The sequence below is a fragment of the Eptesicus fuscus genome, chromosome 3 (genome assembly GCF_027574615.1).
Source record: "Eptesicus fuscus isolate TK198812 chromosome 3, DD_ASM_mEF_20220401, whole genome shotgun sequence".
Lineage (NCBI taxonomy): Eukaryota > Metazoa > Chordata > Mammalia > Chiroptera > Vespertilionidae > Eptesicus > Eptesicus fuscus.
This window is the reverse complement of record NC_072475.1, coordinates 50,930,495-50,949,580: the sequence shown is the minus strand read 5'-3', so window position 1 is coordinate 50,949,580 and position 19,086 is coordinate 50,930,495. Positions and strand designations below refer to the sequence as shown.

Sequence of the window (19,086 nt, the reverse complement as noted above, 5' to 3'; positions counted from 1 at the left end):
CTTTTTTTTTAGCCTGAGGTAAAACTTATCAGTAACCTCTTTATTCCTCATTATTGCTGCCTTCCTCTGCTGATGTTTTGTGTCCAATATGTTTTATAAATTTCTCAATCTCAGTTTGTGGTTTCACAGCTTCTTGACCTATGTTCTCTAACTTGGCAGTGGCCTCACATTCTACCATCACCTGTCCTTTAAAAAATTTCCAACATGAATTTTGAACTTATTGACTTAATAAAGTAGAGAACCCTTCCTTTATATAATTCCTGGAAGTTATGGGATTTTCAGACCTTCTTCTGAGACTAGCTTGATTAGATTATTTGAGAAACTGGACTTTGGAGCCATCTGGGCTTGAGTTAGAATTCTAGCTTTGCTTCTTAATAGCTTCAATCTGGAAAAGTTACTTAATCAAAATGAACTTTGGAGGTGAAGTGAAGATTAAAATAATATCTGTCCTACCACAGGGTGATGAAAAAGACTAAAGAGGAGGTGTAAAAAGCTCCCAAGTACTCATAAACAGTAGCTATGATTATAGTCCAGCTCCATTAGCAAAATTGCAAGGAATATGGGAAAGGAAAAGATGTTAGGCAAGAAATTTGAGTTTCGCCAAAACCGGTTTGGCTCAGTGGATAGAGCGTCGGCCTTCGGACTGAAAGGTCCCAGGTTTGATTTTGGTAAAGGGCATGTACATTGGTTGCGGGCACATCCCCAGTAGGGGTTGTGCAAGAGGCAGCTGATCGATGTTTCTCTATCATCGATGTTTCTAACTCTCTATCCCTCTCTGTAAAAAATCAATAAAAATATATATAAAAAAAAAGAAATTTGAGTTTCAAAGATGGGCCATGACAACCATCATACCCTGTGCTAGTACTTTCAAGTACTCTTCCTCACTCTAACTCGCAACTTGTGAAGGAGAAAGAATCATTTTCAGTAGCAATTAATTCCAATCTTATGCTCAAAATCAATTGGAAAATAGGTTTTATTTTTAAAAGGTATTATACAACCAACCTCATTGAAATACACCCATTCTGTAAAAACAAAAAGTATATCATTTAACATTCTTACTTGGTAACTACAAATGTGTGTGTGTGTGTGTGTGTGTGTGTGTAATGCAGATGTGCATGCACTGTATACCTTCACATGTATTTATTGAACAGAGTTCAGAGATTCATTTGAGGTAGCCCAGGTCTTGGAGCTGAGGAATTTAAACACTATGTCTAGTTGACATTTGGTATAAAAAACATTCTTTTATTTAATAAAAAATGTATTGAACACTTACTATGTACCAGTTATATACTTTTCCTAGTTTTAGTATTTATCTAATTGTTACATTGACTACAATATTTGTATGTATAGAACATGTTCAAAGGAGTTGCAGTAAAACTCAGTAATGATTTGACCTCGATTTATTCACCAAAAAACGGAGGTGTAGAGACATTTAGTTGATTTTCTCAAGGACACAATTATTAAAGTAGCTATAAAAGAAAGTCTTGCCAAAACCGGTTTGGCTCAGTGGATAGAGTGTCCGTCTGCGGACTGAAAGGTCCCAGGTTCGATTCCGGTCAAGGGCATGTACATTGGTTGCGGGCACATCCCCGGTGGGGGGTGTGCAGGAGGCAGCTGGTCGATGTATCTCTCTCATCGATGTTTCTAGCTCTCTATCCCTCTCCCTTTCTCTCTGTGAAAAATCAATAAAATATATTAAAAAAAAAAAAAAAAAAGAAAGTCTTGAACACTGTTTCGGAACTTTGGTTGCACATTAGAATTACCTGAGGAAACTGAAAAATATTTATGCCCAGACTGCACCCCAGATAAACGAAATCAGAATCTCTTATTGGTGGGACCCTATATCACTGCTTTTTCAATGCTCTCCAGTGGATTCTAATGTTCAAAATGAGGTTATAACCATTGCTCCATAGCAATATGACAGAATCACTGATTTTCTTTGTGCTTAATTAGGTTACCAGTTAATGGAAATTCAGATTCATATACAAAGTTGCTTAAAGAAATCAGAAACAAAAAGGCAAAATTGTCATAAGCATTAGCCTTTCCTTTCTTTCCCACCCTACTCTCAGATCCTCACTTCCTGGAGCACTTTTTCTTGCAATAACCTCATCACCCTCTTCTAGTACCTGCTGCCAGTCTAATCCTCTTTAGTGCCCCCCCTTTTTTTAGTTTACTCTGCAAGTTCATTGACTCTAAGATAAAGTCCTAAATACCTCATCTAGCATTTAAGGCAGTATAATCTGATCTTTGTTTAACTAACTTACTTTCTTTCTTTCTTTCTTTCTTTCTTCCTTTCTTTCTTTCTTCCTTTCTTCTTTCTTCCTTTCTTCCTTCCTTTCTTTCTTCCTTTCTTTCTTTCTTTCTTTCTTTCTTTTCTTTCTTTCTTTCTTTCTTTCTTTCTTTCTTTCTTTCTTTCTTTCTTTCTTTCTTTCTCTGTCTCTCTCTCTCTCTCTCTCTCTCTCTCTCTTTCTGTTAATCCTCACCAGAGAATAGTTTCCCATTGAGTTTTAGGAAGAGTGGAAAAGAAAGGGAAAGACAAAGAGAAACATCAGTGTGAGAGAAATACATTGATTGGTTGCCTCCTGCACAAGCCCTGGGAGGAGCCTGCAACCAAGGTACATGCCCTTGACTGGAATAAAACCCTGGGCCCTTTTGGTCTGCAGGCCAACACTCTATCCACTGAACCAAACTGGCTAGGGCTGAGTTTTATTTATCTTTCCACCCTCCTCCACCATTTCTTTAACAGGCACACTGACTTGACCCACCTCCACAACTAACTTATGCAAAATGTCTTTGAAATGCTCTCTTGCCATCTCATCTGAGCAAAATTCTTCCAGTCTTCCAAGGCTGAAGCTCAGATGTCATTTTCTCCACGATGTCCCTGTCATTTTCTCCACAATGCCTCATCTACCTTCTCCATATTTCTACGGTATTTCAATACTATATTTTTTACTTTATTTTATTTTTGTTCCTTTGACTTATTCATATTTGATGGTATGGTATAGTTTTCTTTGCTTTGTAATATATTTTCTTTCCTTTTTAGGTTATAAGGTAGTGGAATTCAGAGACTGAGTTTTATTCAGATATTTATCCATATAATAGGCCCAAGATTTCAGTTAATTGAATGATGACTTCTAATGAAGAATGCCATTTGTGTAGTCAGAAAGGATAGGACAAGTTAGGAAAAGATAAAACCTTAAATACCCATAGTAGGGCTCTATCTTTGCTTTTTCCACAAATGCTTCTTTAGCCATTAAACATTGTATATATGCTGATCCTCAAACGAGAGACTTTCTTAATATTTTTCTTTTGTAGGTGAGATACATAAAAGTGCAGAAAATAAGATATGTTTGGAACAACTTGGAAGGACAGTTCCAGAAAATTGGGTAAGTTGTTTCAACAATTGCAAACAAAAAAGAAAAATATTATCTCAAAAATATTATTGCTAAATATCTCTTTCTCATTATTATTATTTTAGCTCTTTGGAAGACTGGCTCAGTTCTGCCAAGATACATCTAAAATTTGGATCAGGTCTAACAAGAGAAGAACAAGAGATTAGGTACCAAGCATATTATTATCTATGCCTATTCAAAAGGATTCCTACCAGTTAGTCAAATAGATAAGTTAATAATCATCTTAACTGATTAATATCAGAAAACATTATAATGCTCTACTTAGTTGTATTGAACTAAATGCTTTTACATATATTATCTCACTTTATCAGAGTAGCTTTGTGAGGCAGGTAGAACAGACACCTTATTCATTCCAACATAACAGATGAGAAATCTGAGGCTAAGAGAGGTATAATGATCTGCACAAGATCACACAGATGTGGAATGATAAAGAACTGAGTCTCACACTTCTGACTGTAGGTTTGGTGCTCTTTCTTTTCTACCCAAGTCTTCTAAGGTTATTATAATAATACTAGGGGCCCGGTGCATGAAATTCGTGCACTGGAGGTTCGGGGGTCCCTCAGCCCAACCTGCCCCCTCTCACATACTGGGAGCCCTCAGGGGATGTCCTACTGACAGCTTAGGCCCAAGCCCCACAGGGAGCAGGCCTAAGCCACAGTCTGGCCTCCCTTTGTGGGAGGCAACTGGGCTGATTAGGGGAAGGCACCAGCCCCATCACCCTACTGCTGCAGCCACTGTCAGTCACCGCAGCCACCAAGGTGTTTTCATCAACACGGACTCCAGTCCCTTCACCAAGAAAAAATGACAACTTTCTTTAGGCATTTTCAAGATGTGTCTTTCATAGGATATGCATTTCTTTCTTTATTTTTTATCCTCACCTGAGGATATGTTTCCATTGACTTTTAGAGAATGTGGAAGAGAAAGGGAAAGACAGAGAGAAACATCAAACTGAGAGGAACACTTTGATTGGTTGCCTCCTGCATGAGCCCTGATCTGGGCCTCGGCCAGGGAGGAACCTGCAACCTAGGTACATGCCCTTGATCAGAATTGAACCCAGACCCTGCTGTCTGCAGGCCGAGGCATTATCCACTGAGTCAAACTGGCTAGGGCAGGATATATGACATTTCTTAGCCCTCCAGCAGTGGACCTTCATTTTTTTCTCCAGAAGTGTGGTGGAAAAACCCTAGATCACCTTTTTGGATTCTTATTACCCAAGTTACTAAGAATATTACCAGTGGCATACAGGAAGCTTAGCTAATGTGCAGTCAGAAAAGGTGTTTCCTCTATAGTCCACACCAATCGAGGGCTGGGCCCTGCCCAGGACTAAAGCCTCTAGCTGAAGCTTTAGGCCTGGGCAGGACCCTCCAGCTCCCTAGAATCACCAGCTCAGCCCCTGCCCAGGCCTGCCCAGACCAAAAGCCTCTTGGGCAGGAGTGGATCCCCAGCTCCCTGCGATCAATTGCAGGGGGTCCACTCCTGCCCAGGCCGAAAGCAGACCCCCAGCTCCCTGGGATCGATTGCAGGGGTTCTGTTCCAGTACCAGGCTGAAAGCCTCTGGCAGAGGCTTTCGGCCTGGTGCCGGAGTGGTCCCCAGCTCCCTGGGATCTGGCCAGGGGTCCGCTCAGGGCGCCTATGTACGCAAAATAACTGCCATTCTGGTTGGGTTAATTTGCATACTTGCCCTGATTGGCTGGTGGGTGTGGCTTAGGCATAGTGAAGGTGCAGTCAATTTGCATATTACTCTTTTATTAGGTAGGAAGGTTGAGCCAGTTTTTTTGACTGCAATCAGAAAATATATATTATCCTATGATAACATAGTTAAGTAAAAATTGTGGAGCAGCAGAAGAATACCATGCAAGACCTACAGTTCCACAATTCCAAATCAGTTACTAGGCAAAGAAGAAGTTTTAGGAAAGGCATTGGATTGACTATCAAGAGCCTGTCACTAATTCACTGTGTGGCTTTGAGCAAATAGTTTCTCCTCTCTGGGCTTTAGTTTCCTAATGGTTAAAAGGGGGAGGAGAACTCTATAAAGGCCTTGCTGGTCCCAAGTTCCTATGATTCTCACATTCCCCTGCACCCCATCTCCTGTATCTTGAATAGACCTAGAATGTTGCAGTATCAGCATCACCAGGAGGCTTGTTAGAAATGCAGAATCTTAGATTACATCTCAACCCTATTGAATCAGAATCTTCATATTAACAAGATCACAAAGTTATTCATATGAACATTAAAGTATGAGAAGCACTGCTCTAATATATTCGACCAAGCCATTGGATATGAACATTTATGTAGAAGGAAAGAGTGGAAAAGAAAGAGAAAGACTAACCACAGAGAAAGTGGTTAGTATTCTCAACTGAAAAAAACTCATAAAGGTCATTGCTGTGATAATCAAAGAAACACATCTCTGGGTTTTCAATTAAAGAGCTATATAACTCTGTGTAGAGATATTTTTGAGAGCACAACACATTTTCATTCACATTGAAACAAAATTGAAACAGCTTCCTAAAACTGATTGGGAGTAGAAAGGTAGGTACAGTATTCCTTATCAGTAGAAGTACTCTCTCCTATTGACTCCTTCTTCCCATTTCTATGGAGCCAGAGTTGGGGAGCATGCCAATCTTGAAACACTTGAATGAGATAATTGCTAATATTAAATACCAAAATTACCCTGAGGGAAATACTTAGACTTCAGATAGAATCTAGTTTAATAGTTGCAATATGACTGTATTTATTGTTTTGGTACCTGGGTATCCCTCCCACTCCCCAGTTTATTTTGAGAAGGATTAGGGGTATGTCACGAGGAAGGCTTACATTAATCCCACAAGTGAGAAAGTGAATATGAACTAGATATTTTTTGAATGGGCAAGAAATGAGCTTCATTTTTATTATTAGTTACTGAGTGATCTGTGATCTCTCCCAATAGGAGGTTAATATGTGGGCCTAATACTATTGATGTTGAAATCACACCGATTTGGAAACTGCTCATCAAAGAGGTAATATTACTTTTTTTGATGCTGGATAGAAAATAAAGGAGTTTGGTTCTAGTCAAACAATCAAGAATTCTACTTGTTAATAGGTAACTGTAATTTGGGATATTTTAAAAGAATGACAAGCACATTTCCTTTATATCTCTTTTTTCCTCTTTTTCTTGAAGTCCACCTTTTGCACACACTGCCTGACACAGTATAAAATATGATGTTCATGTGTCTACTTACCCCCTACTGACTCAGGGGTCCTCAAACTTTTTAAACAGGGGGCCAGTTCACTGTCCTTCAGAACGTTGGAGGGCCGGACTCTAGTTAAAAAAAAACAACTATGAACAAATTCCTATGCACACTGTACATATCTTAATTTGCAGTAAAAAAACAAAACGGCAAAAACACCTGCATGTGGCCCACGGGCCGTAGTTTGAGGATGCCTGGACTAGATGAACACAAATTCCTTTTCTTTTTTCACTCCTTTGTTTCTTAGTCTGCCTCAACTTTGTGAAACTAAAATAATCATAAAAATTGAAAACCTATTATTTTCTTATGGGGAACATATACCATTTCTTTAGCATCCAAAATTGTAGGAAGAAAAATATCTGTTCAGCCTTCTTAGTTCTATTGATCTCAAAGTGTGTGTGGGAGGAAAAGAATGACTTGGCCATCATTTACTGAGTGAACTTTTCCTCTTTGGCTCTATCACTGGGTTTATTTTTCACTTTATAGTGATTATTATGAAACTATAACCATATAGCTATACTCTGGGTTTTTCCCTGCAGTTCACCTCCACTCCTCATTGTCTTAAAATAAAGCTAATAAACTCAAGGTACCTTCTCAATATTTCTAGCAAGCTTTCTGGTACGAAAAAAAGCAACAGAATCTGGTAGGCAAAGTTCCTGTGTGCTTCCTCCCTAACCAGAGGCAAGATTACCACTCCTGTGTTAGACAGACGGGAATTTGAGTAAGGGCACAGGATATTCTCAACTGAAGCAGGATTACAACCAGTAGGAATTAGCCTCTACTTTTCCCCAGTGTTCTAGATGCTCAGTTACAGCTTACTACTCTCAGCTTGGCTCTTATGAGGAAATATCACCTTCAACTCACCCATTAATGTAAAAGTACCTTAATGCTTCAATTATGGCAGATATTGTGTCATAGAAACCAATAGACTAGGAAGCATTCTAACTTTGTAAACCTGATCTAATACTTCATCTTTCTGAAGGCCAGCAAACTGGACATGATAATACTTACTCCTTAAACAATTGTTGTAATGGTGAAAATAAGGATATGTGAGGCACTATTTTGTAAATTATAAGGGTAGTAGTGATTAAAAGTAGACACTCTGAGGCCAGATTGCCTGGGTTCAAGTCTTGGTCCAGGAAAGTCACAGCTATGTGACCTTGAGCAAGTTTCTCAAGATCTAAGGTTCAGTCTCTTCATTTTTACAATGGAGATAAGTAATGACATCTGTTTAATAATGTAATTATGGGAACTAAATAAGTAAATTCAGGTGAAGTTGCTTAGTGCAGTGTTTGGCACATGGCAATTGCTGAAGAAATATAATAAGAGTATTGTGTGGGTGATTTATGTAATAGAGATGATTATGAAAATGAATGTCAGTGAAATAAGTAAGTGTAAAGCCTAAATATCTTTCTATCTTCCTGTTTTTGTATGCCAACAGGTTTTAAATCCATTTTACATATTTCAACTCTTCAGTGTTTGTTTGTGGTTTAGTGAAGACTATAAGGAATACGCTTTTGCCATCATAATTATGTCCACCATTTCCATAGCTTTGACTGTATATGATCTCAGAGAGGTAAGTTTTCCCACAAATCTTATGGTTTCAGAAAGAGAGCAATAATAACTTTATTGAAATTATGTTAGGAAGGACAGTCAGGACATAGTTATTGTCCACTCCATAATAAAAGAGACCACATTTTTAATATCTAACACAATAGCTGATGTTCAACTACTTTTAGTCCTTTTTATTCTCTCATATCCCAATTCCTAAACTTTCAAGTTATATTTGTTCTCTCTGTGGCTTATTCATGGTGATTAGACAGGAGATTATGCACATACTTATGAATTGTGAATAAATGAAAAAATATATCTAGAGAATACTGATGGATGTTGAAGATGATGGAAGAGGGTGGAAGATGGAGGAGTCTCTGTATAATATTAACTTTTTTGCTTTTTATGTCTGGTTGGTACTTACTCTCCAAGTCCAAATCCATATTATCATGGCTTTCTTTATGTCTACACCAGGGCATGTAGGTGCTGTTGGAAAAAAAAAATCACATAGGACAGATTAGTCGATTTCACTGTAAATCATGAATGCCCATCTCATCTGGGCAAGCTTTCCATATGTCTCTGGTCCCATTCTTTGAAATTAAGGTTTCAAATAAAATCTTCCTTTAAGTTTCTGAAATGCCTAGCTGCCCATATTCCACTTTTCCTCTGATTCAGCAGATAACCTTGCCACATTTTTTCTTAAAGATAGAAGCCATAAAACAGGAATTTGCTCAACTCTCCACTTTCCAATTGTCAAATGACCCCTCCATCCCGCCTTGATCTCTCATTATAGAGGAGAAAGTGCCCTCTGCCTGCCTTGAGAGAGCATCCTCTCTAGCCTGCTCCGAGTGTTTATTCAGTCTACATACGGACGATCCCTTCTTGTTCCCTCTCCCCAAGAGCCTTCTCATCAGCACTTAAACATGGTCAAGCTTCTCCAAACTTAAAAAAACTTAAATAAATGAAACAATCACTTATCTTGACCATTCTTTTACTTCAGCTATTAGTCTACCTCTCTACTCCCCTTTCCAGGAAAACTTCTTGAGTTCTTCATGCACACTGTCACTATTTACTCATCTCCTCATGTTTTGCCTATACTGACCTAGATTCCTCTCTCATGACTCTATTTAAACATCTCTTTTTAAGGTCACCACTATGATCTTAAGGCCTGGAGATAGTTTTAATTTTTTAAAAAAGTCATTTTTTGGCTATTTTTTTCTTAATAGAAGGAGTAATATATATGGACATGATAAAAAATTTCAAACAGTATAAATGAAAAGTAAAATATTTCTCCCACTTGAATTCTCCCAGTGTCCATGTTCCCTTTCAAGAGGCATCTGCTGGAACCAGATGTCCCATATACTTTCAGCAATATTATACACATATGCATTAATTTGTTTTATACAAATGGAAGTACATTATATGTATACTTTCATTCATTTGCTTTCATATTTTTACTGAATAAATCTTGAATATCTTTTCCTATCTGCACAAATATGTTTTCTCTAGATGTACCATAATTTTTAAACCAGGTTTATATTGATAGATATTAGGTTGTTTCTAGTCTTTTACTATTAAAACAATGCCACAATGATGATTCTTGCACATAAATCTTTTCACACACCCACATACATGTATGTTTATAAGTATATATAAATTATAAGTATATAATTTATATCACATATAAATACATATGTTACAATAGATATATGTATAATTATCTATATCTATATTGATATGAAGATATAAAACTTATGTAATTAAAATTACTTTATCATGAGCTAGCTATAGTATTTTAATAAATATTGGTCAAATGCCCCTTACGCAAGTACAACAGTTTACACTCCTCCCAACAGTAGATGAATGTTTTTCTTATCTTTGCCAATATAAACAAAAATAGAATCCAATAAATTTAATAGTATGTTTTCCACTGAGTGGAGCACTTGTTCATGTTTTAAGCTGTTTGTGTTTTTTTTACTATGAACTGTATTCTTGTGCTCCATTAATTTTGGGTGGCTTACTGGTCTTTTGCTTGCTGATTTTATGGGCTCCTTCCCACAGTGGATCCTTTTATTTCCAGTACAGATTTCACTAAGCCTCTCAGTTGCCTTTGACATAGTTAATGGCTCCAGTGCTTCTTTACCAAGTACCCTTTTCCTTTGGCTTCATTGACAACCCACTCTCCATGCTCTCTAGTTGCTCCTTTCCAGTCTCATTTATAGTTTATCCTCCCCTGCCTGACTTTTTAAAATAACGGGTGTCTAAAAATAAGAACAATATGAAAACATATACAACACATACATCATCTTGTATACCATGTGTGTTCCAGTTTTCTCTCCCCCTCCACTTGTTCAATCACTCTTATTAGTTTCTTGTGCATTCTTCCAAAAATGTTTTAGGCAATTTGAGAAAATATAAATATATGTATTTTGTTTTTCTTTCTTTCTTATGCAAAGGTAGCATAATTATATTATTTCCTACATAGCTTTATTATTATTAATAATATGTCTTGAGGGTGTTTTTATATGAGTACACAGAGATTTTTCATTATTTTTATAGCTGTATATATCAATGACTTCTAAAGGCATATGCTAATGACTTCTAATTTTATATATATCTCAAGTCCAAATACCTCTTTTGAGTTCCAAACTCAGATACCACAACCTATTTCACTCAATATCACTTCTTCAAGGAAGATTTCTGCCACTTCCATTGGCTATATATGCTCCAAAAGCACCTTATGTTTTTCCCCTCTTACTACTGATTGCAATGATGTATTAATATATATGATTATTTAATTAAATGTATTTCTCCCATTAGGTTGTAAATTCTTTGATGATAAGAACCAAATTTTGTTGTTGTTGACCATTCATAATATCCCCAACTGTTAGCATAGTTCTGGGGTGCATAAAGGTTGTTCAACAAATGTTGAGTGAATGTATGAATAAATAAAAGTGAGTTAATAGCAGAACACTCTGCTTTTGATCTTATCTATTCCATTAATCATTCTTAGGACATATTAATCACATTTGTAAATGATTTGAAGCTAGTAGATTTAGAGTGTCTTAAATGACAAAATCAGAATAAAAACTCACACTAAATGATGAGTACCTGTAACCCTCCCACCCCCAGAACCAGATAAAAGGTCTTTCACACAAGTTGCATAATACATGTAAAATAAAACATAATTTTATTATATTTTTCTTGCTATCTTTTATTGATTCACTCTTAATATACCATATATTTAATATATTAGAACAATAAATACTACAAGCAAATAGTAGGAACAACCAAATTCCTTATCAAGTTATAGATTAAGAGCTCTGATGTGGATTGTCCCAAAACTGAAATAATTCTTAGTTCTTAAAGATACTTAGCATAAATGTATATCTGAATGATCAAAGTTTTAGCTGTTATTTATCTACTTAAAAAAGTAAATAGGAACTTATGGATATCAAAAACTTTTGAATGGAAGAGCATGCTGGGAAATTCCTTATACTAAAGAATATGCACTTCTCATTGCTGCGTGAAGAGCACAGTTGAATGCTTCTATAATTGTGTAACAAGCTACTCAGTCTTGTTTTTAGCCAGTACTTCCAGTTGGCCACAAGATAGTGCTCCATCTTTAAGGAAGGTGAGCATTTCACTGAATAATACCTGGGACCTATCCTCAAATAAATAAACCTTTTCTATTTTCCCTCCTTTTCAGCAATCTGTAAAACTCTACCGTCTAGTTGAGGCACATAATCGCATTACAGTTCCTGTATGTGGGAGAAAAGGTAAACCCTACTATTTTAGATCTATGTGTTGTCCATATGGAATCAGAAAATGATTGAAATTTATATTTCTGATGGTTCCTACTACTCTTTTTTTTTTTTTTAATCTCTGTCATTTACCTAAGAGAGGGGAGACTGGAGATCTTTTTACCTTAAACAAACAACTTTTTTTTTTTTGGGGGGGGGTAAAACTGATACAGAATAAACTAAACATAAACCATTCAATTTTATAGTTTTGACATGTGTACATACCCATGAAATTATCACCAAGATAACAATAATGACTATAGTACCCGCTAAAGTTGCCTGTGCCTGTAATCTTCTCTCTCAGCTTCTTTCTGCCTAACCCTATGCTCAGGCAGCCAGCTTTCACGTTTAGAATTTATATAAATTATATCATACAGTATGCATTTTTTGTCTTTCAAAATATATTTTGGGTTAATTTTGGGGGGAATTAAAGTTTATAGATATTTTGAAATTGATCCATTTTGATAAGTATATCAATCGTTCATTTCTTTTCATTCCTGAGTAGAATCCCACTATATGAATTTGTTTATCCATTCACCTGTTGATGGAAATTTGGGTTGTTTCCAGTTTGGGGCTATTACAAATAATGCTACAATGAACATTTGGGTTCAAATCTTTGTATGGACATACACTTTCATTTTTTATGGGAAAATACCTCACTGTAGAATGGCTGGATTGTGTGGTAGAAAATGTTTAACTTTCAAAGAAAATGCCAAACTGTTTTCCAAAGTGGCTGTGCTATTTTATATGCCCACCAGCAATGATGGAGAATTCCAGTTGCTCCACATTTTTCTCCACAACACATTGTCTGTGCTCTGTATTGTGTGTTCACCACTTAAGTCAAGTCTCCTTTCATCACTATTTATCCCCACTATACACTCCTCCACCTCCTCCGCCTCTCATAATCACCCTATTGTTGTCAGTGTCCATGAGTTTTTTTATTTTTACTCAAACCCTCCACCCCACCTACCCAGCTCCTCCCCAACCCTTCCACCCCAATGGCTGTCAGCCTGTTCTCTATCTCTGAGTCTGACTTATTTTGCTTGTTAGTTCATTTTTTTCCATTAGATTCACATTTGCCAACACTTGATATATCAGTCTTTTTAACATTAGCCATTTTTACAATTATGAGTTATATCTCATTGTTGCTCTACTTTGCATTTTCCTAATGACTAATGGCATTGAACATCTTTTCAGGTGCTTATTTGTTACTTCTAGATCTTTTACTTTTGTTAAAGTTAAGTTTATTAATTTTTTCTTTTGTGGACCATGTTTTCTGTGTCATAGCTAAGACGTCTTTATGTAATCCAAAGATTTCCTATGTTGCCTTCTAGAAGTTTTATAGTCTTAGGTTTTATATTTAGGTATATATTATATTTTGAGTTTTTGTAATTGAAGTTCATTTTTTACAAACAGATATCCAAATGTTCCAATACCATTTGTTGTAAAGACTATTCTTTCTCAAATGAATTGTCTTTTCAGCTTTGTCAAAAATCAGTTGGTTATACATAGGTGGATTTATTCATGGTTTCATTCTATTCTACTGATCTATTTGTCTGCCTTTATACCAATTCCACACAATGTGGCTTTATAATAAGTCTTGATATAGAATAATGTTAGTCCTCCAGTTTTGTTATTCTTTTTCAGAGTTGTTTTTGGCAATATTGGGCCCTTTACATTTCCATATGACTTTTATTTCATTTTGTATTTTAATAAATCTTTATTGTTCAGATTACAATTGTTCCTCTTTTTCCCCCCATAGCTCCCCTCCACCCAGTTCCCACGCCACCCTCTGCCCTTATCCCCCCACACTGTCCCCATCCATAGGTGTACGATCTTTGTCCAGTCTCTTCCTGCACCCCCACATCTCTTTCCCCTCCCCCACGAGAATTGTCAGTCCACTCCCTTTCTATGCCCCTGATTCTATTATATTCACCAGTTTATTCTGTTCATCAGATTTTTTATTCACTTGATTTTTAGATTCACTTGTTGATAGATATGTATTTGTTGTTCATAATTTTTATCTTTATCTTTTTCTTCTTCCTCCTCTTAAAGAATACCTTTCAGCATTTCATATAATACTGGTTTGGTGGTGATGAACTCCTTTAGCTTTTTCTTACCTGTGAAGCTCTTTGTTTGAATGGTAAATGTCAATTCTGAATGATAGCTTTGCTGGGTAGAGTAATCTTGGTTGTAGGTTCTTGCTATTCATCACTTTGAATATTTCTTGCCGCTCCCTTCTGGCCTGCATAGTTTCTGTTGAGAAATCAGCTGACAATCGTATGGGTGCTCCCTTGTAGGTAACTAACTGTTTTTCTCTTGCTGCTTTTAATATTCTCTCTGTCTTTAGCTCTTGACATGTTAATTATGATGTGTCTTGGTGTGATCCTCTTTGGATTCCTCTTGTTTGGGGTTCTGTGCGCTTCCTGGACTTGTAAGTCTATTTCTTTCACCAGGTGGGGAAGTTTTTGGTCATTATTTCTTCAAATAGGTTTTCAGTATCTTGCTCTCTCTCTTCTTCTGGCACCCCCATAATTCTGATGTTGGTATACTTGAAGTTGTCCCAGAGGATCCTTACACTATCTTCAAATTTTTGGATTCTGTTTGCTTTTCCAGTTGGGTGTTTTTTGCTTCTTTGTATTTCAAATCTTTGACTTGATTCTTGCGATCCTCTAGTCTGCTGTTAGATCTCTGTATAATATTTTTTTATTTCAGTCAGTGTATGTTTAATTTCTAGTTGGTCCTTTTTCATATCCTTGAGGGTCTTGCTAAATTTATCGGCCTTTTCTAGAAAATTATTGAAAAACCTTATAACCGTGGTTTTGAACTCTATATCCAATCGTTCGCTTTCCTCCATTTCTTCCATTTGTGATCTATTTCCTTGTCTCCGCATTTTGGCTGCTTCCCTGAGTTGATAGAGTGGCTTTGTGTGCTAGGTGTCCTATAGAGCCCAGTGGCTCGGCCTCCCCAGTTAGCTGAGGTGGACACTCTTGGTGTACCCCTTTATGGGCTGTGTGTACAGTCTTGTTGTAGTTAAGCCTTGATTGTTGTTGGTATCACTGGGAGGAATTGACCTCCAGGCCAATTGGCTGTGAGGATCAGCTGTGTCTACTCTGGGAGAACTTCTGTGCTGGAGACACCCTTATGAGACAAGACTTGCAAAAGCCTCTGTGTTCAGCTTGGATGGGGCCGAGTCTCAGGGCAGAGCAGACAACATTGGTTTACCCGTCAGCCTTGCCCTAAGAGGCCCCTGGGTCTTAGTGTCCTGTGGTAATCGCTGCAAGCACCTCTGAGAGAAAGCTGCCCTCAAGTTTCTCCCCACTGCCAGACAGTCCAGTTTCACTCCAAATGAGTCTGGGTCTCCAGAGTCTTGCCCAGAACTGGAGTTCAATGCAGTCAGGAGCTTTTGTCTCCTTCCCACTTGAGAAAGCCAGCTGCACTCAGTTGCCCGCCCTCTCTGCACACGCGTCTCAGTACCTCTGCCTTTTGCAGCTCTGCTGAGTCTCAGTGTGCTTTTCTCTTTCCTTCCAGTTGTAGAATTTCCACTCAGCCAGCTTTCCTGTGGTTCTGGATGATGTCCATTTTGTCTTTTAGTTGTAGTTTAGAAATTATTGTGCGAGGTAGCAGTTTAGATGTTTGCCTATGCAGCCATCTTGGTTTTCTCCATATGACTTTTAGAAACAACCTATCAATTTCTACCAAAAAAACAAAAAACACAAACAAACTCATGCTGAGATTTTTTATTGGAATTATGTTGAATCTGTAGATTAATTTGTGGAAAATTGACATATTGCCAAATTTGGGTCTTGTCACCCATGGATATGGTATATCTCCCTATTTATTTAGGTCTTCTGTGCTTTCTCTTAGTATTTTTCAGGTTTCAGTGTATGGGTCTTTCCCACTCTTTTTCAGATTTATTCTTAAGTATTTTTTATATTTTGATGCTGTTATAAATGACATTTTTAAATGTAAGTATCCAATTGTTCATGTGCTAATAGTTTCCTTACATGTTTGTTAATTACTAGTCTGCTGAATACTAAAGAGGGATTCTCTGCAGGTCTTTGTGGCTGTCCTCTGGACAGTTATCTCTTCTCTGATACTCTGGGCTGTGAAGTCAAACCACCTTAATCTCCATAGACTTTTAAAAAATTTATTATTTTTTTTTCTTGATTCATTAAGGTATTACATATGTGTCCTTATCCCCCCCAATTTTCCCCCACACCCCTGGTGTCCATGTCCATTGGTTAGGCCTATATGCATGCATATAAGTCCTTTGATTGATCTCTTTCCACCCACCCGCCCTCCCTGCCTTTCCTCTGAGGTTTGACCATCTGATTGATGCTTCTCTGTCTCTGGATTTGTTTTTGTTCATTAGTTTATATTGTTCATTATATTCCACAAATGAGTGAGATCATGTGATATTTATCTTTCTCTGACTGGCTTATTTCACTTAGCATAATGCTCTCTAGGTCCATCCATGCTGTTGCAAATGGGAGGAGTTCCTTCCTTTTTATAGCACCATAGTATTCCATTGTGTAGATGTACCACAGTTTTCTAATCCACTCATCTGCTGATGGGCACTTAGGTTGTTTCCAAATCTTAGCTATTGTAAACTGTGCTGCTATGAACATAAGGGGTGCATATATCCTTTCTGATTGGTGTTTCTAGTTTCTTGGGATATATTCCTAGAAGTGGGATTACTGGGTCAAATGGGAGTTCTATTTTTAGTTTTTCTGAGGAAACTCCATATTATTCTCCACAGTGGCTGCACCAGTCTGCATTCCCACTAGCAGTGCACAAGGGTTCCTTTTTCTCCGCATCCTGGCCAGCACTTATTATCATTTGTTGATTTGTTGATAGTCATTCTGACAGGTGTGAGGTGGTACCTCATTGTCATTTTGATTTGCATCTCTCAGATGATTAGTGACTTTGAACAGTTTTCATATGCCTCTTGGCCTCTGTATGTTCTCTTCTTAAAAGTATCTACTACTTAGGTCCGTTGCCCTCCATAGACTTTTATCTCTGTACTGAACTCAAGTATCCTCTGAGCATAGTCTGGGTTCCCTCTCCCTCCGTGGTGGCCTGGAAACTCTCTAAGTTTCCCAATTTTTTTCTTTCTTTCTTTATTTTATTTTATTTTAGTTTTTGCTTATGTTCAGTGTCTAAAATCATTGTTTCATATATTTTGTGAAAAATATATATGGCTTTTTTTTTCAGATGGGCAGATAAAGCTGTTTTTTTTGTTTTGTTTGTTTTTGTTATATCTTGGCTGAAAACGAATCTTTACCTTTTAAAAATGTCCTGGGCATCTTCTTATCTTAATTTTCTATGATAAAATATTTTGAACATATACAACAATGCAGAGACTATGATAGTGAAACCTCATGTACCTATCAGCCAGATTCAATGATTATCAACTCATTGAATTTTTTTTTCTTCTGTTCTACTTCCTCCTTCACCTTGGATTATTTTTGAACTATTCCAGCTGGCATGTCATTTCATTAAAAAACATTTTAATATATACCTAAAAGGTAAAGACTCCCTTTCAATTCTTCTAGCATATCGAAAATAATAATCTTATAATTTAAGAAATCATAAACTATACAGGCAGTGTTGAAATTTATCAACTGAGTCAGAAGTGTGTATGTGTGTGCATGCACATATACTAGTATACTTATAATATACATATATAGTCTATAAATTTTCAAATCAGAATCCAAATAAAGTCCATATGCAGTTAGTTGATAGGTCACAAGTTTATTTAGATCCACACTTTCTGTCTTCCATATCTTATTTTTTTCTTGCAATTTTTGAAAATTATATTTATTAGGTGACATTGGTAAACAAAATTATATAGGTTTTAAATGTATAATTCTATGATACATCATCCGTATGTTGCATTGTGTGCCCATTACCCAAAGTCAAATATTCTTTCCATGCATGTCTTTTGATAAAGAAAATAAGTGGTTCATCCCATGGTTTCCACAGTTCAGATTATATTAATTGCATACTCATGGAATTATTTAACATCATTTTCTACTCCTTGTATTTCCTATAAATTGGTAGTCAGATCTGAGGCTTGTATTTTGGCAAGAATGCTTCTTAGTTAGCATTGTGTACTTCTATTGACAGGTACATAGTATCTGATGTCTTCTTTTTGTGATATTAGTAGACATAAATGCTCATGATCGAGATTTATTATTTTATTAGGAATTTCAAATTTCTATTTCCATCAAGCCATATTTATATATTAAGTGGACTATTTAATTAAATAGTCCAAAAAACTATTTCATTATCTGGAGATACAGTTTAAGAAAGTATGTAGTATAAAAAGGCTATTCCTCTTTATCAGCTTTCAAAATAATGGGTTAATCCTCTAGCATTTTCAAAGGTGTTTTTTTTAGTTAGTGTCATTGTGAATGTACAAGGTTAAACATGGTTGATACATTTCCATCCATTGCAGTTTTTGTTTTTATTCTTATTCAAATCATCCCATTTTTGGCCATTCAGAGCCTCTAGGTTGGCTCTTGAGTTCCTTTGACATGATCCTGTAGTCTCTGAATGTTTTAATGATTTCTGATATAACAAGTATTCCAAACTCATTTTGAATAATTCCTGCTCCAAACTGAGTCATACCCATTTTACCAAGGAGCTCTTAGGTATGGTACTTGGAGACTTCAATCAGAGCATAAGGAGTGCTCATTTCTATGGTGTTACTAATTGTTTCTAGGCCTTTTCAGAGGGCATACCAAGGAAAGAATATAAAGGTAAAATACATTATGGAGTTCGTATGGACTGTTCCAATTCATGTTTAGAAACATGGGTTTTTTATTTACTGTTGTTAATTGTACTATTGTCTCTCCTTTCTCCATACCTAAAATGGGGATTCTCAATGACAGCAATAAATTACTCATTTGCTTTATCCTGTTATGCACAATAATCTCAAAATAACAAACCAACACACCCAGTAACAATATGATTCTAATCCCTTTTCTCTCTACCTTATATAATTACTAGAGGCCCGGTGCACGAAATTCATGCACTGGGGAGGGTGTCCCTCAGCCCAGCTTGCACCCTCTCTAATATGGGACC

At 36.7% G+C, this 19,086-nt stretch overlaps 1 protein-coding gene across 1 annotated transcript in view; it reads left to right on the top strand.

Moving 5' to 3' along the window:
• Positions 1 to 19,086, top strand: part of ATP13A4 (ATPase 13A4) — a 133,654-nt gene that overhangs the window by 55,723 nt on the left and 58,845 nt on the right. The window contains exons 4-8 of the mRNA XM_008151611.3: positions 3,316 to 3,386; positions 3,479 to 3,559; positions 6,340 to 6,409; positions 8,082 to 8,216; positions 11,901 to 11,970. Of these exons, the coding sequence (XP_008149833.2) occupies positions 3,316 to 3,386; positions 3,479 to 3,559; positions 6,340 to 6,409; positions 8,082 to 8,216; positions 11,901 to 11,970 (427 nt within the window). The remainder of the gene's footprint in view (positions 1 to 3,315; positions 3,387 to 3,478; positions 3,560 to 6,339; positions 6,410 to 8,081; positions 8,217 to 11,900; positions 11,971 to 19,086) is intronic.